Source organism: Rhinopithecus bieti, unplaced genomic scaffold, assembly GCF_001698545.2.
Source record: "Rhinopithecus bieti isolate Rb0 unplaced genomic scaffold, ASM169854v2 scaffold_761, whole genome shotgun sequence".
Lineage (NCBI taxonomy): Eukaryota > Metazoa > Chordata > Mammalia > Primates > Cercopithecidae > Rhinopithecus > Rhinopithecus bieti.
The window spans coordinates 150,382-175,210 of record NW_016803176.1 but is presented as its reverse complement, the minus strand read 5'-3'; the positions used below and the strand labels follow the sequence as shown (position 1 = coordinate 175,210).

The following is a 24,829-nucleotide window of genomic DNA, read 5'->3' as shown; positions in this document are numbered from 1 at the left end:
GGAAGAAAGTCTTTAAAAGACCCCAAATAATTAGTTTCCAGAACTAAAGTCAACAAAAAGCATAATTAATGAGTAAATTAGTTGTTTATCTCCAAAGTATTAACATTCATGCACATTTTAAATGAAAGAGATTGAAGGGGATAGAAACACATTTGGCATGTAAAATTTCTAACTCTGATACTTCTAAATACTTCACAAACCCAAGAGTTTACGGGCAACATTTTCACTTCTGTAGCACAGTGTTCCTATAACTCAGCCCCTTCCATACTCCACCCTATCTACGTGGGGAGAATAAAATTTAATTAGGTGCTTTGCAGAACATAAAATCCCATAGTTTCTCCTTTGCTTTTCCTTTAGTCCTGATCATTTCTCTGCACAGTTGCATCACGCACTCCCACCTTCCACATGAACCATACCTCCCTCCTCCCCAACTTTATGATTCCTTCGCCTTTTCCTCCATTTCTCTCTCTTCTGTGGCAGAAGGTTGAAAACAAAAACAACAAAACAGCGGGTGAGAGTTCTGGGCATAATTTATCAAAGCTGGTCTAAATGTCCCAGCCGCAGTCTACTCCTTTTTTTCATGTTACCTCAAAAACCAAAGAGGTTGGAAAAGACAAAACTCCCAGGCAAATATTTTTCAGTTGCCAGTTTTAACCCAAATTTTTGCCTTTTTTGATCAAAGAAGTAATGAACAGCAAATGCAGGGCCACTTGAGAAAAAACAAAATTAGTAAATATAGAAAACTATTTTGGTTAATATTCCCTTAATTGATTTTTCCTATTTATAAGAAAGCATGAGCAGCTGCCAAAACAGTAACAGCAATAATAGCAGCACCTTACCCTTATTAATTACTCTGTAAGAGTAACGCTTTACATATATTAATTTAATCCTTACAACAATCCCATTGGGTAAATATCTTAAAAGATGAAACAGGGGAACCAAGAATTTCCTCTTCCAAAGTCAGTAGATGGAATGGAATCAGACAATATGGCTCAGAATCTGCCTTCTTAAGAATTGTACCAGATAGCCACAGCTGTTTCCGTTCCACGTACATATGCTGTGCATTTATTTGAGTCTTTATTCCACAATTTTAAAGAAATAAATTTTCTGGGGCTGACATGCATAAAAATTCCTTCAATATAAAATATTTTTTCCATTAAATGTTCCCACTATTAGACTAAGTTTTGTGGTAAAGAATGGAAAGAAGAGAAAGTCATGAGCAAAACAGAAATGCCAAAGTGAGGGCAGAGTTCAAAGTGACATTTTCCCTATACAAGGCACTGTGGGATTCCCCAGGTCCAGCAGCATCTCTTAGCTTCAACCAGAACTCTCCTGGAATCCACTAGCCCACATGCCATTAAAGAGTTTACTGCCTCGTGCTATAATATTGACCGTCAAGTCTCTCACAGCTCCCTGCCTTGAAGACACATACAAGTTCATGCTAATGGAAGAAATTTAAAGCAGAGAACTGCCTTCCCCTTTTCAGTACCTCCCAAATAGCATTTTCTCCTGTCCAAGAATTTTAAGAGCGTCCTCTATAGAGACTGAGTACTTATCTTAACCAGGAGGGATGACTCAATTGGAGGAATATGCAGACCAGTTAGGAAGACTGAAGAATCTAAGACAAAAGACCATTGGGACTTTGCCTGGCCTTCATGTAAAGAGAGCAGTTAAAGCTTCTTCCCAGTGTTTCCAATTACCTTCTGTTTGCTTTGGTGCCAGTAACAACATCAAGAAAAATGTAGTCAGTTTCTCTCTATATGCTATGTAATGCATTGTAAAAGTAGAGCACTTTGTCAATCCCCTATTTTAGAATAATTACATACCAAGAAAGTTTTAAATATTCCTAATTTCCATTTGTTTCTACCCACAATATTACCACTCTGCTTAAAACAACAACAACAAAATGTAAACCAAAAGATCAAGTCAGCTCTCCTGAAAAAGAAAAATCTGTTCCAAAAGCTTTTGCTCCTAATCAATTGCCAATTTGGAAACAAGTCAAACAAATTTGGGGAAAAAACACTAAACGATAAACATAAGACAATCATGAACACAGTGCAAATATCCTCTTTGAAAAATGTCAGTTACACAAAAAAGCCAATCGTGTGGAAAAGCATAACTTTTTCCCAAAGAAAGAAAGAAGTACCATTACTTACGGTGTCATGAGACTTATCCTTGACATCATAGACTGTTAGTTTTATTTTGGTCTCTTCATAGATGGGATACTCAGATGGGAATGTGACACCAGTCAAAAACAGTGGGTCTCTTGTTCCCTGTAACAGCACAAGCAGACAACTTTGATTCAATAAGGCAGCAACTGTAGTTGGCAGCACGCAAGTGACACATGAGAATGCAGAAAGTGTGCCTGCATCTGTTTTTCGAGGAAATAGTTCTATTAGAAGAGATCTGAATTGTCAAATCCCGCTCACGGGCAACAACATGGCCCAGGGCCTTAAAATAGTGATACAACTGCTAATAGTAAATGAACCTGCATCATTGTCAGCGCTGTCTTGAGAAAGTGTATTTCCATTATCTACAGAACCCTTGTTTAGGGTTAGTCAGTTCATTTAAAATACATTTAATAAATATAACTTGTAATTTATGCAAATAATCTAAGATATTGACTGATAAAATTAAAATGAAGCTATTTTCTCCTAAAGAACCATGTGGTAATCGTATGCTTCCATTCATTTCCTTTCTGTAATGATTCAATTGAAAGTCATGCTCTGATAGTGTCCATTTGTTTTTAGATGTTCAGCTATGATTTTTTTTCCCTCAGAATCACTTGAAAACTAATGAAAGAAACTCTAAATATGATGGATTTGGGGCTATAAAATTACTAGCTCAGGATGCAGTGCACAGGATATTTCAATGCCTCAGAATTCATTTTTAGAGCTGACACCAGCATAAATTTTATACATATATATTGCCTAATATCATGGAGATGTTTGCTAGAGTTCTATAAACTAATTGTCTATGGGAATTTCTGAAAGCCCAAGTAATTCATTCATTCATTCTTTTATTCAACAAATATATTTTGCTTGGCACTGCATCAGACACTTTGGAACAGGCAATGAATAAAACCAAAATAGCAAAACATGTTCAAATATAACATTTTAAAATGTGCCAAAATAAGACATTTCTTATAGTTAAGATGGTAAATTTTATAATATGCGTATTTTATCACAATAAAATGAAAACTAAGAAAACTCAAAATAAATGAATAAGTAAATTTTGGCAATATTTTAAAATAACAGAAGTTTCAACTTTTATATAAAATGAATAACTTACAATTTTAGTTAACATGTCTTTATATGAATAAGATTATTTTTGTTAATATGGCATTAACTGTATATTATACCAACACTGGAACCTAAAGTTTCCAAAGGGCATATCCAGGGCTGCATGCAATATCTGGGTCATTCCCATTATAGAAATGACTCCTGTTCAGTCTGAATCATTTATTCCACCACTGCATCAAAGCAGGCGGTCAGCCCTAAGCCAGCCAGGTCTGGGGCAGGCTAGTTAGGTTCTTACAGAGAAACTCCTTATTCAAAACATATGCAGCTCACAAGTCTAAGAAAAACAAGCAAATCTTAAGAAGTTTAGATTATACTTTCTCCGGCCCCAGATGTTTAAATAAGTATCTCTCATTCACTAAGGTTGTGAAATGTGTGATCAGAACAAAATAATCAAAAGGGAAACACTTCCTCTTTTGAATCTGATCCAACACAATAACAAGTTTCCTCTTGACACATTTTGAATGTTATATTAGTAATAATAAATATAAATAGGAGACCTCCCATATGATAAGTAATATTTATACCTTTTGCCTAAAACATAGTTTATCAAATTAATCATCTACTTTTCCTTGAAAACGTTGTAAGTTGAAAGACACAAACAGCAGAGAATATAAAGTTTCCACAGACTAAATAATATGGGGTGTGGGGGGAGCAAAAACACTTAACATGTTTAAAATTTCTCTAGGTACTGTACAACTATCTTTTCTTCTCAAAATAAGTATTTCAATTTAAAGTCTATATGTTGTTTTCTTTATTCTATGCTCTATATGAGAATTTAAAGTGGGAACTTTTTTTCTATCTTTGGGAGAAAATAAGCTCTTTTACGAAAAGAAAAAAAAAAGACAAGTTATTTTGTCATTTGTTCGTTCCAGTAAATTATCAACGCATTGCTTAATAATCTCAGGTATGTGCTTCTTAATGACAGAGGATGGTAATGCAGCATTACTACAGACTATGAACAAACTTGTTTCAGCTGTTCATTCAAATCCAGAGATGGGGCAGGGGAGGTGGGGGGAGAGGGAGACAGAGAGGGAGAACAAGCAAGCGAGCGAGCGAGCGAGAGAGAGAATGAGAGAGATTAATGTAGGCACACAGCATCTCACCTCCACAATTTCCGTGCTGGAGTATCTTGTCAGACTCTGCTCCACGGGGTGGATTACGGAGATCTGCACCAGTGTATTCAGTTTACGATCACGGACAGGAGCCACGAGATCCTTGCATGCTGGCAACGGCAGAGGAGACAGAAAGAAAAGAAACTAACACCATATCTCAGGGAAAACTTCTGCGCCAGGCTGAAAGTAAACTTAGCTACAGCACTGAAGGAAATCTCCTGGGGCTCAGGCTGATTTTTACAGAGGAAGTCCCTTGGAAGTACCTTACAGAAATAGGAAGTCACGTGCTGTGGAGCTGAATTGAGAGTTCATTTCCACTGACCACATTTGCAGTTCATGCAAGTCTTGACTGGTCTGAGATCCCAGCTCTAATGCGTGACTATGCACACATGGCTCAGAAACCTCAGTGACTTTAATTAGTCATTAAGCCCTGGGCTTTAACTCACACTCCTTGAGGATGTGAAAGTTGATTTGGGTCATATCTGGGAAACTTTGGTGTTCCTTATTGATATGAATTGGATTGGATCAAATGTTTGAATGCATACTTGGCCCTTACCTATGTATTCACTAGAACTGGCCTCCCACAGTAGTAATACACATCAACAGAAAGAAGGAGAGCAGTTTCCCAACCACAACAGCACACAAGCAGTGGAAGAGGAAGCAGAGGAAGAATTTTTAAAGCCCTAGGTCTGGAATTCAAGCTAAGCCTGGAGGAGATGGGTTAATTCTTGCCCAGGGGCCACAAAAGTTAAGGACTTTCCCTTCAGACACCAGGCTCATATTACAGACCCTCACCACCATACCATATTTACTTGAATAGTTTCTCCTCTCACATATCATTCCCCCAATTTGAGGAAGAAAATCCAGAAAATATTCCTTTTAAGCAAGCCTGAATCTACTTTCCTCTCTATCCCCGCCACCCCCACCTCCCACCTTTGAAATAATAATTTTATTCCCCTCAGCTGAGTTTCTGAGATGTAAAGTGCCCTCCCTAGAGGTGGTTCAAGTTAAATTTGACTGGTGACTTGCTGCAGGCTGGAGCTGTGGATGGGGGAAGTAGCCCCGCGTCTTTGATTTCATGGTGAGAGCTTGCAGGGTTCTATACCATCCCTACCCCACTTCTCAGACCGTAACAGGAAGGGAGAGAAAGATGAGGTATTTAAGTTATGTTGTGGTCAGAGCCTGCAAGGTCCTCACCATTATTACAAAGGTAATGTGGCTTAAATCTGAAACTTGAAAGCAAAGGAAAGTATAGATGCAATTATCACCTTTCAATTGCTTACAGATAATCTCTTTTAGAAGTCCAAGGAGACAGAAAAAGCAGGAACTTTGGAATGAAACAGGCCTGGTTTTAGTCCAGTTCAAATAGCTAGGCAACACTAGGTACATTATTTAACTGCTTCACTTCTTGCCAGACTTTGAGATCCTGCTGCTTCTGTATGGCAGTTTGTCATATTTTTTTTTTCCTTATATAAACCACATGCCTCTAGTAACAGAAGAGAGCTTATGAAAGCATGTATGGAAAAAACATAATAGCTACGATGTATTTAACCCTTCCTATTTTTGAGGCATTTTGCTAATTATCTCTGTATTCCTTAAAATGGTGCTTTGAATTATTTCAGTTTTACATAGAACTAGAACTGCAGGCTTGGAAACATGAAGTGCTCACATTTACACTACCAGAATTCTCTGGTAGCTTACATCCTACCCCATTGGCTTCATTTCTCTTCTTGGCATACTGACCTGCTCTCCTGCACAATGGTACCTCTCTTTAGAAGACCCACCGCCACACCACGATTCTTTATTACTCAACCCAAGAGACTTACAGTTTTAAAAAATACTGATGACAGGTTTCAATAATGTCAACATGTCACCGGAAGGAAAGAAAAGGCTAGATTTAGATTTTCACTGTTCTTTGGTGGTTATTTTGATCATTTCCTTTACTTGCAATATGAATGTGTTTAATTTTATTGCTCATAAAATTAAACTGTTGGTTTTCTGCTCACAGTCAACAGCTCTTTTTCTGTTTCCTGATATTGACATATATCTGTCAGAATTTTAAAGCTGAGGCCACTGTGTTTCAACTACAGGCATCTTGCCCACTTTCTGCTTGTAGCCCTATCTTTTATCTTGTGAGCTCATGACACCTTTGCTCAAAATAAGTCACTTCTTTTCTGAGTTCTTATCAGACTTGATTGTGGGCTGTGGTTAGTTCCCAGAAATGAGCAGCTGTTCTCCATTTTATCAGAGAAACTCTCACACTCATTCCCCATAAAAACAGAGAAAATTTCTATTACACTGAAATGTTCTGTCCAACCCAATTTGCATATCCCCAATACGGATAAAAATAATGACGATGCTTTGTATTTTATTATATTCTATATCTAAAAACAATAAGGTTACACCTTGTCAGGAAAACAATAATAGTTACATCTTGGGCTGCACATTTTTCTTCCTACAGCTCAGGATTTACTGTTCCCTAAGTCTTATGCAGCATGATATCCTGGGGAGACCCTGAGATCAGGCAGAATTCCTAAGCTGTACTCCCAGATTTCCTGCTTTCTAGTTCTGTGGCACTGATTAAGTCACAAACTCTGACACTCAGTTGCCTCATCTATCTACCTACTTCTCAGGATGGAAGTGAGGAAATCGGGCCTTTTTATAAATGGACTTTTCTATCCAAAAAAACTTTACTAATATCATACTAATATATATTAATATCAACATTTACCACTATCTGGTGTTTTATTATTGTGTAAAATTGTTTTTATTGACTCAGTCATACTCAGCTTTTTAAAAGCTGTTACCAGGTCCAATATTTCTCCATAAATACTAAATTAGTACATGAGTCATTGCATTTCATAAGGTGAAACCTATTCACATCATGGATCTATACATACTGAATCAGTCCCACCAGACAGCTGATAAATTATGAGTGATTGGGCTGTTTTGTGAAGATATTACTCACACGATCACTATAAAATTTAATCTGCATGAGAATTATTTAGCAGCCAATAGAGAATCCTGAAAAATCTGTTTTCAGGGGAAAAAAAAAAAAATAGTGGCTGGGTGAGGTGGCTTATGCCTGGAATCGCAGCAATTTGAGAGGCCGAGGCCAGGGTCACCTGACGTCAGGAGTTCGAGACCAGCCTGGCCAACATGATGAAACCCCATCTCTACTAAAAATACAAAAATTAGCTGGGTATGGTGGCACAGTCCTGTAGTCCCAGCTACTTGGGAGGCTGAGGCACGAGAATCGCTTGAACCCCAGGGGCGGAGGTTGTAGTGAGCTGAGATCATACCACTGCACTCCAGCCTGGATGACAGAATGAGACTCTGTCTCATAAATAAATAAATAAAAAGTTATATCTGTCTTCCAGCTATACTTACCACTGCTCATTAACCAAATATAATTCTTCTCTAGAAGTGCCCTGCATCTGTGGCCTTCCTCAGCTCAGAAGACTAAAAGAAAGCAATGCTTTGGGATTTTGCTTCTGTTTGGTTTTGTTTATTTAAGACTTCTACCCACTTCAATCTAATGGTCAGTAACAAACAAATGCTACTGCAATCATCCATTCATCAGTAGATTTTTACTTTTATTTCTGCCTTCTTAATGGCTTTGTTTAGTATTGAGTTGTTTAAAAGTATTCCTAGAACTCAGAAGAGTTTAAATATGCAGGAGGTTGATAGGTGGGGATTCTAGTGTGCTTGCATCCAGTGTATTTTTTACTGAAATGGGGGAAAAATAATAATACAGAAGGAATGTATTTTTAAACTGTAATTTGTGACTTGTCATCAGAAAAAAAATAAAGAGCAATAAGTGACTTTTTATTTCCTGATTAATTTTGCTATAGTAACTAGTAACATGAGGGTTCACATTCTACTATTAGTGGCTGTGAGTGAGATGCCTACAGGCAGCCCCAGCTCATATTTATACAGGAGCCAGGCAGTTTTCACTCTATGAGAAGAAAATCCTCAGTTGAAGCATAATGATAAAAATAAATGGAGGGGGCCACATTCGGTGACTCACGCCTATAATCTCAGCACTTTGGGAGGCCAAGGTGGGCAGATCGCTTGAGGTCAGGAGTTCGAGACCAACCTGGCCAACATGGCAAAACCCCGTCTCTACTAAAAATACACAAATTAGCTGGGCCTGGTGGTGGGCACCTGTAATTCCAGCTACTTGGAGGGCTGAGGTGGGAGAATTGCTTGAACCCAGGAGGCGGAGGTTGCAGTAAGCTGAGATTGCGTCATTGCGCTCTAGCCTGGGCAACAGAGCGAGACTCCTTCTCAAAAAATAATAAACAAAGAAACTCAATATCTCTGGTGAGTGAGACTCTCTCTCAAAAAAATAATAAATAAACACTCAATATGTCCAGGGAGGGCTAGGCACTGAACAAACTGGAAAGCTTATGCTATGTCATAAGATGGAACCTCTACAAAAAGTCATTGCCTGAAAAAATGAAGGCCCTGTGTCCTTGATTTTAGGATTTCTCCAAAGCTTGAAATCCACAGTCACTGTGCAGGTGAACAATGGAACAGTCACACAAAATACATCTGGTTGCTTGATTTGGCCAGAAGTTTTTCTGAGGAATAGAAATTGCCAAATTCTGGCCTTGACGCTTACAGCTACTACTTAGCCTCTTAGGAAGAGGGCACAGATTATCTTCCGCTCCAGTAGTTCTCACTGGAGAGTCCAGAGGTAAAAGGCAGGGATCTTCAGGAGTTTTGTGAAATCAAAGATTCTGTCTACACCAAAATACTGCTTTATATAAAATACCAATTTCTGTTTCCTGTAGCCATCATTTCAAAATCAGGTAAAGGCTATTGAGTCCGTGATCCTTTCTATCATTCCAAACAATTTTGGCTGGAAGCCTAAAAATACCTCTTGACTCATATCAGAGAGCTCAGTCTCAGCAATGATCAATTTGAAGTAGAACACAACTGTTCATTCAGGTGCTTTTGAGTTCAGCAACACTGCTCGAATTCAAGTAGTTGTAAAGCATACATTAGACAACGGGGTTGTCAACAAGCAGGTGGGTGCCCCAGGCTTTCACGAGAGTGGTGGTGTGAATGACTGAGGCACTGTGAATTGGTAATCAACACAAGTGACCATCTCTTTCCCTCTAAGAAAACTTTCTTCTGTGAAGTGAGGTCTTTCTCTTGCCTCACTCTTACTTCATCTCTCTTCTTGCCATTCATTGTTAATGGAATCTAACAAAATTTATCCTCTTTCTTCCAGATCAAAGCAGTGGCCACAGGTGGGTGGGAATCAGTGAGGGGGGTATGACAAGAATTTCCACATCTCTACAATTCTGTACTCAAAATTAGCCAAAGGAAATTTAGACTTAGAGGAGAAACCACATACCATAGCATATGCAGGAGAAAGAAATTTCTTTTAAACTTAAGATAAAACCTTATTTGAGAGAACTATATATGACTTTGGATGAATTACTCAATCTCTTTGAATCTCTATTCTAGCATCTGTAAAATGGAAGTAAAAGAACACACTTCATAAACTTGCTATAAAGACAATAAAATAATGTATATAGAATGCTAATGAGTCCCTCTAAATCATTATTGACATTAATATAAGTATACTGTGCATTAACACAAAATGGATTTTATCTATCCTATATTTTAAACTAATCATATGCTTAAGATATTCCAGATTGGTCCAAATTTTATATAAAGTTATTCTTTTTTCAGTAAAAACACTTGTTAAATATATACCTGTGATTTTTTCACCTTCTTGTTTTCAGATAGCTAAATATACATTTTTTAAAACTCTTTACTAGATCATGTGTTAATTGTGAAAATCAGAGACTTCATTAATATGCTTCTTTCTGTGAAATCAGATGTGTACACCTGCACTTGTAATTTTCACCTCTAATGAGGCACTTCCAAATGAGAAACCAACAATGGAGAAAGCAAAGTTGACTTTCTGTCTCCCAGCATATGTGCTACATGTAAATGGTCAACTCACCCTTTAAGCAGGGGCTTAACTAGGAGGTTAGTGTTCCATTACTCAGTGGATGATGGCCCACAGGGGAGCATTTGCTTAACTACTGAGATGTTCCAAAGGGTCAGGGAAAGAGTTGCTTCTCTGCTCTGTACATTTCCTTCATCAAAAAGGAAGACTGTGGATGCTAGTAAAGCTTCTTTTTCTTGCAATTAAAACTAAATGTTACAGCTACAGCCCAATATAGTCTGATAGAAGCATACCTTCGAGTCTGATGAATGCTTACCTCTTATACCCTCTGCAGACACTGTATAAGGCAATGGGAGAGATAAATCCATGCCTGTTAAGAGCAAAAAGGGCCAGAGTACAGAGGACATTGGCATCCTCAAACAGAAAAGTGGCCTTAATACAAACAGGGGCCAGGCACAGTGGCTAATACCTGTAATCCCAGCACTTTGGGAGGCCCAGGCAGGCGGATCACTTGAAGTCAGAAGTTTGAGACCAGCCTGGCTAACATGGCACAAACCCATCTCTACAAAAAATATAAAAATTAGCTTGGCATGGTGATGCACGTTTGTAATCCCAGCTACTCGGGAGGCTGAGGCACGAGGATCACTTGAACCAGAGCGGCAGAGATTGCAGTGAGCTGAGATTGCACCACTGCACTGTAGTCTGGGTGACTGAGTGAGACTCTGTCTCAAAAACAAAACAAAACAAAACAACCCAGAGCTTTAGGGAAATAACCATTTGACTTCCTGCTTCCCTCAATAGCACCATTCTTATCTTACCATCATTTCCCTAAGGATACAAAAAAGACTTTTGCAGCCTAGGGGGTAGTTTCGTATTCACTTCTCAAATTCTTAATGTTTGTTCAGGTTTCTCAAAACTGTCACATATATATCCTTCCTCTTTGTACTCGAGAAAATTAAATTCCACTAATTAACTGATAAGCCAATTTAGGTTACATTTCCAGTCCAATAAATTCTTGGACTCCATTATATGGTTTCACAGTTACCATTCCATACCAGTGATTACATCTAGATTAAATCAGTTTACATCATACATTAAAAGATATATAGAGCACTTAAAAAGCCTAATAGCCCCTCTCTCTAATTACTTTACTAGTATAATATGCTTTCCTATTTTTAATCTCCTTTGCTTTTTCTTGTTCTTTTTTCTTTTCCCTCAAGAATTTTAAGACAGCAATTTTCTGAAGCGTAGGAGGTCAACCTCTCCAGTTCAGATCCCCTGAGTACATTCAGAAGAGGATGCTGCCTAGGCTCAGTGCACTACAATCCATGATAATTCAATCATATATAGTAAAATGACAGAATGTACAGTGTTCCTTCCCAGACTAATATTCACACAATGAGAATTGCACAAGTAGTTGGAAATACTCTCCTCACTACTGACTATCTGTTTACGGTTATTTCTTAGAAGAATATGGCTCTATATCATGCTGAGTTGATTTATGGCCATTAATATATATCTTCCCATCTGTATTCTGTATTCTCTGTAAAATCTTTGAGTCTTTAATTCATTGAGAGTAGCTCTCATCTTGTCCTTCCTCTCATTTTAGCTTATTTTCAATTGGGCAAGCCTGTTTTTTATAATTTTCCTCATTTGACATTATTCCTTTTTGTTCTCTTCTCTGTTGTCTCATATTTCCTCTCCAACATATGTTTCTGTCATCACTCTGAAAGACGAGGTTATCAAAGTCACCACTCATATATTTTATAAGACTTAGGACTCTAGGAGTCAAACACACATTGCTCTTAACAAACCACAGCTTCTCCCGTCACTTCACTGGTGGTGTTAAAGTCTTTATAGAAACAAAATAAAAATGTGTTAATGTTCTCCTTAACTTTCGTGTGGGAGATTTAAATTAGCACACACTTCCTAAAGGACCAGCATCGCTGCCAACATAATAGATATTTGTTGGAAAAATAAGAACAAATGTATAAAAGTTGGCATTTTAAAAAATTAGAAAATGTGTGGGTTTTTTTAGTTTGTTTTCTTTTGTCTTTTAAGGCACTAGGTTGTAAAAATTAATGTCCCAAATTCAAAGTGAGGGTCTTTCTCTCCAAGAAAGACAATATCCATATAAGGGAAAACAACAGTATTAATTTTAGACTACTAAAAGGTCAGCGGATAAAACAATTCAATGTTTTGAATTGTTTTGAAAGAAAAGAAATCAACCTAAGGAATCAGCACATATATACACATAAACTAAACGAGTGAATAAACATACAGACAAATAAATAAAGCCATTCTAAGGTAATAATCTCTTAGGCATATTGAAATAATGCTAGATAATAGTATTCTTACCTTGCAATTATAAAATGCTAATATTTTCCATATTTTAGGGTTATTATTAAAGATAATACATAAAACATGCAAACAAGGAGAGGAGTGGCAGGAAGTATAATTTGCTAAATGCTTAATATGTGCCAGGAAACATTGGCCTTAGGCTCTTTCCTTGTGTTAGCTCAGGTGTGGAACAACAGGCCTTCTGCTGCCTTACAGTTCCATTAGTTCCATATTCAAATTTTTAACTAACCAGCCAGTCAATATTTGTGGTTACACTGTCTGGCTCAAGGATAAATACTATCTTTTTATTTAACCAATAGCTTACTATTCAGCAATCTGAGTTAATTTGTTTTCAATAATGTCATTCTGCTTAGTCTGGTTGTCTGCATATTCAATGGTGATTTAGCTTTGCAACAAGAATTTTAAGACTATCAACACTCTGATAATAGAACCCAAATAAAACTTGAGGAAAGGATGAATCTAATACCATGGGGAGAAAACAGATGACAGAGTTATTGAGGAATATAGGTGATGATTTGCAAGAGGGAATTTAAGAGATTTTGTTGTAGAAATATCGCTTTAGAATTCTTGCCACATTGATATTTGAGCACCAATGCTCCTAAATTTCTTTACAACTGATTCACTTGTAAATTAAACTGATTTCCTTAAAGTAAAATATTAGATTCAGACTGTTGAGAAATAAACCCTGAAATAAAATTTGTTATTTTTGTACCATCCTATAACAGAACAATATTAAAACATGTCACCATATTTTATGTGTGTCTGTGTGTGTGTTAAATAGAAATGTGCTGGCCTTTTAAAGAAAAAAAAATGGCTGAGAAGATAAAATTCACTTCTCTAGCTGGGAGTATTACTGATACTAAAATAAACTTCACACCCAGTACCAGTTCTCAATTTAAGTATCACTGAAGAATCAAGAGGGAAAGAAAAACAGCCTAACCTCTGCCTAGAACAATGGTGCTCAAGGGAAATGCTCTTGGATTGTCTGGGAGAAATGAAGATACCCGTTGTACAGCAGACAGCTTATTTGCATATGAAAAGAACAAATTTGGTTCAAATCACTGTTGTCAGTACCAGAAGACTCCCATTCTCAAGCTTATGTCCTGCTCCTTTAGTTTCTCAGGTCAGTCCTCAGAAAATCCTATTTTGTTTCGCTTTCATGAATATTACCTAGGTGGCTGAGGCTCCATCTTCAAGCAATTGAAATAAAAACAAGTCTGTGCCCTCATCTTTTCTGGTTTCGATATCCCACACTTCATGCCATAAATTCTAAGGTGGCCTAGTACTGCCTATCGTTGCATTCAGACTTGGCTCTTTTTGTTCATGCTCCAAATCCAAGTTCCACTTTGGAAACAACAAGTGTTTGCAGCTTTCTGCTGCTCTTTTCAGCGGGAACATATGTGCTGCTGAAGAAAGGATGAAAATGTTATTCCAAGAAGGAAAGCAGGTCCCCCTGAATACTAAAAGCAATATTGTGAGTCGGTTCATGGAAACCTGTAATGTTAGGATTGGGCTGAAGAAGTAAGTGGAAAAAGAAATGCAAAAAACCACCTTAATTAAGCCTTTACCACCCCTTCTTCAGGGTCCGAGGTGGCAACATTTTTTTGAACACCTACCACTGATATGGGAGCCAACAGGATTTCTGTCCAGTACAAGCATATGGCCCATGAGTGGATTCAGCAGTGCACATAGGTTATTGGGGAGGGGCCGCTTCCCTGATCTACCTCTGAACCAACAGATGAGGCCAGTGTGGCTGCTGGAAAAAGGTTACAGAAAGGGTGGCAGGAAAGTCAGGGCTTCAGTTACCAAAGGTGGATGGCTAAGGGGAGTGGACTCCAGGTGGCTGGACTCCGAGTGAGTGCACAAAATGGTGTCACACAGGTATTTAGGAGTTTGAGGGAGAATAAAGAAAATAGGGACCTGGAATGTTGTCATCAGGAGTTGAAAGTCTCCTGAGGTAATCTGTTTGGGCAGGAGGTAGCAAGCAGACTGGGAGGCAGCTGTTCAATCCAGATGACTTCACATACAAGACACTGACTCACGGTCTGGGTTTTACCAAATCCTGAGCATGCTTTCTCAAACCAAAATATTTCAAGATAATTGCATTGTGCGGATGGCAGTTAAGGGCTTGAATTTTAGGAACTGGTGTCTAAATTAAGGTTAAAAATTATTTAAGTAATTTTTTTTTTCCTGAAAATTTGTTTTGGGCTTAGTGGCTATGTGTCAAGCTAACCATTTTTAGAAAATTGCTATTGCTCGAATGCTAAATATTTTACCAGTAGAATTAAATTATTAAATTGAAGACATATAAAAAGAGATTAGGAGGTAAGAGGAATAGGGAAGAATGAGAAAAATAGACAGTTCTAGGGGCATAATGAGCTTCTCATTTTATTGTCTCCATCTAGATCATCCTTTGGGAAAGAACCAGTTTTGAAGCGCTTAAAGAAGATAACTCCAGTTTCGCTTCAGTCATCAATCATGTGTGATTTTGTGTAGGCAAAAGAAAATCTCAATATTCATTTGACTAACTAGGGCTTTGAGGGTGTCGATTCTTCTGTCATAAGATAGTTGACTCACAGGAAATAAAACAAGGTTCATACAGATAAACTAAAGCTAGAAATGACTAGTGATCCAGGATATAAGAACTAAGAGAAGGAGGAGTCTATAAGTGAGAAAGCAAATCTGGGCTGGCTGGAAAGCAGAAGGTCTAATTATTTGGAGCAAAATCCACCAATTCAACAGTTTGTGAAAGCAACCTAGATCAGACAACTTCATGGGAAAGAGTGGTTCTAAGAGGGTCAGTGTTTGAAGGGAAAAAGAGCATACTTCTCGGAATATTTGGGATCTCCAGGAAGAGCAGTTCAAACGAAAGCTCAGCAGAGTGGCTGCTAGCTCAGAGTAAAAGGCTTCAGAGCCCTAGGCACACAGGAAGTTTCAGAACAGAAGAGTAGTTTACACTACTCAAATTAAATTAAAAAGAACCTCTTCCAGGATGCACTGTAGCCTAGGCAAAATGAGAATATGATGCACCTTCTCTGTAAGGTCTTCTTGGCAGTTCTTACTTACTCTACGTTCCAAATTGCCAAAAGTTGAGGGCTTAGATTCAGTCCTGACTGTGTGATTTTGGGTTTGTTATGGAGTCTTAAGTATCTTCATCTGGAAATGGGAATGATAATTATGTTTATTCTCACTTAGTGCTTGTGTGAATCTAATTAAATAAAATGTGTGAAAAAATGTATTAAATTCCTAACAATGTATTAGTAATATACTTCTCAATTTCATCTATATTAGCTCAAACAACTTGCAAAATTGGAATTATTATCTGCAATTTACAGATAAGGAATCAGAGTTTCAGGGACAGAAAGGGATTAACCCAAGATAATAATTAGAATAATATCATTAGGGAATCACTTATACATCTAGCACTATTCTTAGCACTTTAGGGATGCTGTCTGATTTAGTCTGCAAAACGACCCAGGAATGATGAATTTTTCAGGACTTTTGAGGCAGAGTCAGGATCCAAAGGCTCTCTGAGGCTGGCAGTCCAAATACCAGCCTGGCCCTGACTTCCCTCAGGGGCACAAGTTGTAAGCTAAAATTTAAGCTCAAATCTCCTTCTGCCAGTCTATTTCTATTATTTCAGTTGTCTGTTCTTGTTGTTATTTGTATATGTCTGTTCTTAAGAACATTTCTGCAGGAAGACTGGTTGCTTCTTTGATGCTATCATAACATAGGAATCTTCAGGTTACACTGCAAGAATTTTGGCTCCCCAATTCTACACAGGTATGCAGTCATCAGATATGCAGTCTAATTATAGAACTCAACTTGTTCACCTCAGCCTATAAGCTGATTCTTCTTGTCAATTTTCCCTAAAAGAAGCCCAAGGCCAAAAGACTCTATTTCTCTAAAATATAATATATTCATTTGCAAACAATGAAAATTTAAAAGTTAAATAATTATATTCATTTGAAATTTTAAAAAGGATTACTTTTTACAAATAATTGTGTTGGCAGTAATTATGAAACATTTCAAGGGAACATATAAATATATTGATTTATTTTATGAATAAATGTGTGAGGATAAAGCAATGGAATTCATGCATATCAGCCCATAGATATTTACTGAATGTCCAAATGTGCCCAATATGATTCTAGGTAACAGTTTCACAGCACTGAACAAGAAAACAAATTCCCTGTTTTATGGTGCTTATAGTCTAGTATGACAAGAAATTTTTTAAAAAACAATGAGAATTCTAAACAGCGTAATAAACTTGAGAGTGTTAGGGACTGGTGGATCACGCAAATGTTCTCTGATGAGGTGGCATTTGAGCTGTGACCTAAAACATACCAAGGAACCAGCTGAGGGGGGACAATAAGTGCAGAGACCTAAACATCTGACCTATTTGAGAAGCAGAAAGAAGCCCCATGGGTTGATGGAGAGTGAGCTAGAAAATTAACACAAGGTAAGGTGAGAATGGCCTGCTTCCTAAGACCCATTTTGATTTTATTCTAAGTAAAATTGAAGCCATTGGAAGATCTTAACTAGGGGAGTAAAGAAGTTACGTTTATATTTTTAGAAGAATGGCTGTTCCATCAGGAAGAGACTGAGCAGGGACAAGAATAGAAACAGACCCACGAGGACTTGCCTGCTGGCCCGGCTGAAAGCTCACAATGGCTTGTAATCGAAGGACAGTGGTGAGGATGGAAAGAGGCGGTGAAATTCAGAATATATTTTCAACCTAGAACTTGCAGGACTTGATGATGGATTTAATGTGAGGTTAGAGAAAGAGAAGAATCAAGAAGGCATTATGGTTTGGGGATTTGAGTAACTAAGTGGATGGTGGTGTGCTTTATGGAGATAGATATTATGCGGGAATTAAAAAAAAAGTAGTGATTTAAAAACTCAGGTTTTAGCCATCTTAAAATTTTTAAAATACCTCCTAAACAAGCGAGTGGTGTTATCTGGTAGCCAGTTGCCGGTTGAATATGGGAGTAGAAAGCTCTGTGGAAAAGTGAGAGCAAGAGTTACAAATTTTGAAAACAAAGGCTTATAAATATTCCCTAAAGCTGTGGACCTTGGAATTGCTTAGAGGGAAAAGTAATTTGCATTGGAATAAAACTGACATTCTAAATTTGAACAAATTTTGAACTGGAATACCCACACGCTCAAACTGACTTCTGCCACCTTATCACTGTGGATAACAGCTGAGAATAATCTCTTTGTCACTGGTAGAGGTGATGGAGGAGTAAGGGACAGAGAACTTAAGCTTTGGGCTTTTTTCTACCAGAAATGTCACTGCAGGCAAGTCACTTAACCACTCAAAGATTCAGTTTCTTCCACTACAAAATAGGAATAACACTGCCTTTGCCAACTACAAAAGCTCAAATAAGAAGTATTTGGGGAAAGACTGTTTTATACAATAGAAATGTAAGAGAACTTATCTTTAATCTTGCATTGCACTCCATTAGGTCTCTTCATGTCCCCATGGCATGGTCCCCAAGTGACTTAGGATACATTTGGATGCCATCTGCTCAGCAAGAAAACTGACTGACAAACTTCTACCACACAGACAGCAGCATCAGGCGACCTCTCTCTCTCCCAACCCTGGTGGCTTTTGATTTTACAGAAAGCGAAAATATCTGATAAACGAAGCCCTGAGGTAGTCCTGACTCCTCAGTTACCCCAAGTAGCAACAGATGCTGCAGAGAGAGACCTGTTTCAGTGACCAATGCTCTCAGTAATTAGGCAATGGAGGGAGAAAGTAATTAGGTAAACCACGTAGAAATAGAAATAAACTGTATGGGATATGTTGCTCATGGATGAAAGACAAATTTTAAAAACAGTATAAAGGAAACATTTAGGAAAAAATAACTAATAAATGATTTGCTCAATCCATGTTGAATAATCAATTTAAGCCTGTGAAGTTAAACCTGATTAAAGACATGCCGTAATTAAAAAGTTCCTACAATGTATTACTTAGAAATAAACATGACAAGAAGAATAGATCTATTTTATGTCAACACAGTTCAGTTAAATGATATAGTCCTGGCAGGAGAAGTGGGAGAGAAGTTTGAGGTCTTATATACTTCTCATTTATTAATTGATATATCATATCTCATATCTGCAGGGTGCACCAAATGAGAAGTTAGACCAACGTCACTAAGAACAGGCTACAATCCAACTGCAGAACATGCTAAATCTTGGTCACCAGAAAACCACTACCCACCTGACAGATGTGTAAAGAAGCTCTAATTGGTTCATTTTCTCTTCTTTCAATTAAATAACTATATCAGAAGTACAAAAACCTCATATAGGCCTTAGATAACCTTTTATTACTGTTCTCTTTCCCATTCCTGTGCTTTTAATCATAAACCACAAAGAACATGGCCTTTGGAATTAAAATCCAGATTGCTCTACATTCTAGACATATGCCTTCACACAAGTGAATGAACTTGTCTGTGAAGCATAGGTAATGGGAAGCAACTGTGGAGCCTGTAATAGGAACGAAGGAGAAAATGTCAAAAGTGTTTAATGCCTTGCGCTTAGAAGGTGTTTAGCAAGTGATGGCAATTACTATGCACAAAAGGGCAGTGGACTTTTTCTACACAAAAGGGAGTAGACTCCCTGCTCAAGGAAGTTTGGGGTGTGATAAAGTGATTTATTCAAGGAAATATTAACCATACGTTAACCAACCACTTACACTAATTCATTTAATCATCACAAGAACTTTATAAGGTAAATAGTAATATCCTTCCTGTTTTCCAGATAGGAAATAGAGATTCAGAAACATTGGGCAATTTTTCTAAGGCCTTATAACTATAGAGTAGCAAAGACAGGATTCAAACACTAGCAAGTTGGCATCATACTCCTAGTTCTTAGTTGGAAGCTATACTGCCTCCCTACTTAGGCTCAGTTTCAGCCTGGAATGCAAATCCATTTCTATTTATTGTCTTTATTTTTGTTGTTGAGTTGTTGGTGAATGCTTGTTCTGAAAAATATCTCCTTGAAAGTACTGCTAGTTATCCGATGCTCTCAAAATTGACATAGCTCAAAGAAAGGCTCAATGGGAAAATTATTGCCTACATAAGTAGGCAATTAGAGGCACAGCCTGCCTAAAAAGTCCTCTCTGTCCAGCTCAGCATGGCCTGAGCCTCCTCTGAGTTTCATCTAGCACAGCCCCAGAGGCAGTAAGACTCAATACATCATGATACCTACATATAATTTGGTGGCAATAAAAATGTTTAAAGACGTGTTCATTTAGAATTTTAAAGTGAGTCTCTGATATACATGCGACAATTATAGAATATTGCAAGAGAATTTCTAGAGCTTTAATTTATTTTAGAGTGGAATTATAAGCAATATAGAGGGAAATGTAAATGAGCATTAAATGTATCACCTTGGAAAATGAGCTCTAGGATTTCATGTATTTTTCTATTTCTTTTTTTCTGAATTCTCTCTCGAGTTCCTCCTAAACCAACTGAAATCCTGCTCATTCTTTAAGACTTGGTCCAAATGCCTCCTCCGTTGAGATCTGTTTTCTATGCCATTGTTATAATGAATTATACTTGCTCAGCCCTTCTATAGTTCTTGGCTTATGCCTTTATTTTGCCCTTATCACAATCTGCCTGACATTATTAAAGTTGTTTATCCTCATCACCTCCTGAAAACTCCTAGGAAGTACGAATCAACGAGGAGGGGGATATTGACTGATGGTTAAAAGCAGGAGCCTCTGAATCAGACAAAACTCAGCTTAGATCCTGACTCCATCATTCAACTTCTGTAAGATCTTCAGAAAGTAGACCTTTGAGAATCTAAGATTCTTAATCTGTCCAGTAATGGCAATATGGGAGGAGATATTATGTTATGAACTCAGACTCCTGGGTTCAAAGCTTAGGCTCACTACTTTACCTGTTTATATTTAAGTTTTCTTACATAGAAATCAGGGTTGATAAAAGAGCAATTACTCATAATGAAATAAGAAGTAATTAATTTATGTAAATTATTTAGAACAGCATATGGCAAACAAGTAAGCACTCAATAAATGTTAGTTACTTTTAATATTATTATCCTGTAGAATTGTGGTGAGAAACACATGACATGCTGTTTGTAAAGTTAAGCCCATAATAGATGCTGAAAAAAATGGTAGTTGTTGCTGTGTCCTCCTAGGGCTTTGAACAATGACTTCTCATTAGAAGGCGCCCAGAAAATGGTGGTTCAGGGAAATCCAATGTTTTATAAGGGATGTGTTATACTACAAGAAGCAAGAAGGCCAGGTGTGGTGGTTCATGCCTGTGCTCCCAGAACTTTGGAAGGCTGAGGTGGTAGATTCACTGGAGCCCAGGAGTTCAAGACCAACCTGGGCAACATAGTGAGAACTCCCTCTCTACAAAAAATAAAATTAAGAAAACTAGTCAGGCATGGTTATGAGCACCTGTGGTCCTAGCTACTCGGGAGGCTGCTGGCAGAAGGATTGCTTCAGCCCAGGAGTTAGAGGCTGCAGTGAGCTATGATTATGCCACTGTGCACTAGTCTACGTGACAGGGTGAAACCCAGTCTAAAAACAAACAAACAAACATAAAACAAAACAAACAAACAAAATAATCAAGAAAATAGATGGCAATCAACTTATAATGAGGCAACAAAATATAAAATAAGGCAAGCACAGGCCTTGTTTAATTCTTAGCAGTTGCTTCTCTTATCGCATCCCATGTGGTGAAGTAAGAGTTTTATCAATAGAATAAATGTGAAAATATACCTCTGTGCTTGGTATTCCCTTCAGCTAGCATACCATGTAGAAGGTAAAAATACTGAGGAAGATATACTAAAACCCTCCATTCTCCCACTGGAGTTTTAAAAAAGTTAGAGCTCTATAATCATTTATAGAACATAGACCAGCAAGAGAGTAGGACTGTGAACATAGAAGATAATTCATAAATTGGGCCTCCTATGATTTTCCCTTTAGAAAAACATATAAAACAATGGCTGATTTATAGCAATTTATAAAGAATAAGTGGACCTGACATGCAGGTTAATGAAGGCCCTTGCAAGTTGTAAATGCTGTGTCTGTAAAGAGATGAGACATTTTCTTGTGCAGATTGTCAGTGGGGCACATTTCTATACATTTTTAAATACCGAGCACAGAAAACTGATCACATGATTTTATCTTTTTTTTTCCCCCTAAATGGGCTATTAAAATACAGTACCTGCATATACAAAATCCAAAGTCAGTTCACATTATTTAATACATGACCTAACAGACAAAGTATTTAGAATCAGCCCTCTCCTGGACAAAGCCTTAACCACCAGAGGGGATAAGCACTCCTTATTTATAGCCACTATAATATTTGAATTAACCTACCTGAGGACTTCTTGTCATTGTACTGGGACATATTGTTGTGAAAACACTGAATTTTAATCATTAAACTCTAGGATGGTACACATCATTTACCTGGTACAGACGTATACTGAATTGCATATCTACACGACACTTCTTTCCATCATCCACTTCCATAGAAAAAATAGACCTTCTACGACTGGTGGCTTACAGAGTGAATATGAAGTTAATTTCCTATTTAAAAAACCTTTATGTATTTTTTATATATTAAAAACATTTTAATATATACCACTCTTCCCTAAGGATCAGGATGTAGATGAATCAAAAATCCTACTTGAGGAGAATACTATTTTCATTTTCCTTCTAGAAATACAAGATGGCGGGCCTTTCTATATGTAGCTTGTATAATAAATAATTATTTATTGTGTGTCTTTTTTGTATGTTCTGAATTTGGAGCTTTCATCTTGTTCCAAACACCAACCATCTGCTCATACAGCTCTCCTACTCTAGAATGTAATTTCCCCTTTCCTCTAATTATTCTAATCCTGTTTCCTTTCTTCAAAAATTGGCTTTAGTCAGTCTTCCTTAGTTAGCCTCAGTGACTACTCTTTCTCATAAAATTTTTACGCAATCCCTAATGTTCTTAGGTACCCTAGGAAATAGTTCAGCTGTTAAATGATTTTTAATGATTTTAAGAGTAGTAGTTTAATTTCTCTAATTCTATTTAGAGTTAATTAAAGGCAAAAAGCAGAGTTTTACTTCTTAAGATATGCCACTTTTCTTGCTCAGTGCATTCAGGTTATTTATTAAAAACAACAACAACACTTGATTATGAAATTTACATGTGTAGTTTGCAAAGACTTTACAAGACATAGAAGAACGTAACAAAGGAAATAAAAATTCTACCAACTGATGAGAACCATGATTGAAGATACACACACCTTCCAATCTTGTTCTCTTGCACACAGAGACACAGATAGTTAAATAAAGGCCATATTGTGCATATAGTTTGTTATCCCGCTTTTAAAACTTTCATATTCTTTTGTGTGATGAAATATCCTTCTGATAAATGATTTTTAATGACTGATTAATATCCTATCTTATGAACGTATGTTTCACTTTAAAAATTAAACAATAACTTATGCTGATCAACTCTGAGTTGGGGATGAAATACAGTGGCTTTTACTTTCTTTCATCCCTCCTGAATTTGACATAGAAGAAAAGCCAGGGAATGAGATGGCAAAACAGAAAAAAAGAGGGTTAAATATGTCTAAAAATGTATGATGGATGGCCACATTCTAGATATAATTATGATGTGTTTCTACATTGCCTATTGTTTATTTTGTGATAATTTTGCTATATTAATATAAAATTATAGCAGCTAATGTAGATTTACCCATTTTAGAGAAAACCGAGAAATAAAGGCTTTGTTAAATAATTTGAATCACAGGTTACTCCTATTTTATGTGCCAGTAAAACCTATGGTGAAGCAGTCAGCACATTTTAAATTTAAGAGAAAAAATTTTTTGAAGAAAATTTTTCTACACATAATATATGGATTCTTAAAAGAAAACAGCTCCACAAAAGGCAAAAGATCTAACAATCTGTTGGCTTCAAATCCCGTATCTCTCCATCCTTTACTCACTAGATGTTCAGCAGCATCCAAACCAGGCCTGATCCCATTATTCAGATAGCTGCAGTTTAGTTAAAGGTGAAAGTGAGGGGACAATACAAGAAGCATGAGAGTAAGGTCTCACTGGCTCAGCACGTAGTCTATCCTGCAGTCGTCCTACTCTGATCTTGGGATTTCAGTAGCCCAGCAAATGGTCCTCCACTCTCTTGCCATTTTCCCTGTGGCTTTTGTTGTTTTTTGTTTTTTGTTTTTTACCTCAAAACCAGAACAACATGTAACTTGGTTTCATTCCTGGTCAAATCACTAACCTAATTTACTACCCTTTGATCCCAATATTCCCATTATAAGAACCCTATTATGTGTTATTTAAATGTCTAGTATAGCTCGTCCCCTCCTACTTGGAAAGTCACCCAATTCTTAGGGTCAATATGGACAATATCCAAATTAGTATCCATACCCTGCATAAGCACATAGAGGTCTTCTTTGAATTCTATATCTAAAATAGTCTCTCTTTCGCCCAAGTCAAGTGCCTATCCCCCAGATATGTTCTATCCAGTGGCCTATCTTTCTGTCTACATAGAACTTAACACTATCTGAAATGATTTTATATATAGGTTTTCTATGCCTCTCCCAATATAATTTAGATGAGCAAATGACCTGTGCTTATTAAGGCTTTCACTCTAGCTTCCAAGCCCCCATTCCTATCATAATCAACCCCAAAGCTTGTTGACATGTACAAAATGTATCTTTTATTGTATCCCGTATCTGGTCATTTGGCTTGCATTGAGTATGAGCCATCAAGGAATAAATTAATTTCAAAAACATTACTTCAGAGTGTCAAGGAAAGAACACATGGAACACATATGCAAACATATGCATGCCATTCTTTCCTATGTATTTAATAGGTATTAGTATCTATTGTTTTGGATTTATAGTATATGTTGATTTACGTATAAAATATGAAGACATTCTCAGAAGCATTCTATTGACTCTAGACATAATAAGTGGAGGTGAATAATTTCCAGGACAAAAACCTTAAAGTAGTTCATAGAAATGTATTTTATATACTTGTCAAGATCAGTCTTCTTTATACATTTTCCACAATTGTTTCCATAAAGAAATGTCCTTAGTTTTTAAGAAATGATCCCTCTTCTT

At 37.1% G+C, this 24,829-nt stretch overlaps 1 protein-coding gene across 3 annotated transcripts in view; it reads right to left on the bottom strand.

Moving 5' to 3' along the window:
- The window catches only part of INPP4B (inositol polyphosphate-4-phosphatase type II B), a 551,727-nt gene that overhangs the window by 388,810 nt on the left and 138,088 nt on the right, over positions 1–24,829 (bottom strand). For all 3 annotated transcript variants that reach the window (XR_001884600.1, XM_017867638.1, XM_017867644.1), the window contains exons 5-6: positions 4,406–4,524; positions 2,157–2,273 (exon numbers count right to left, since the gene is read on the bottom strand). Coding sequence is in view for 2 of the 3 variants with exons in the window: in XM_017867638.1 (XP_017723127.1) it covers positions 2,157–2,273; positions 4,406–4,524 (236 nt within the window). In the remaining variant the exon portion in view is untranslated. The remainder of the gene's footprint in view (positions 1–2,156; positions 2,274–4,405; positions 4,525–24,829) is intronic.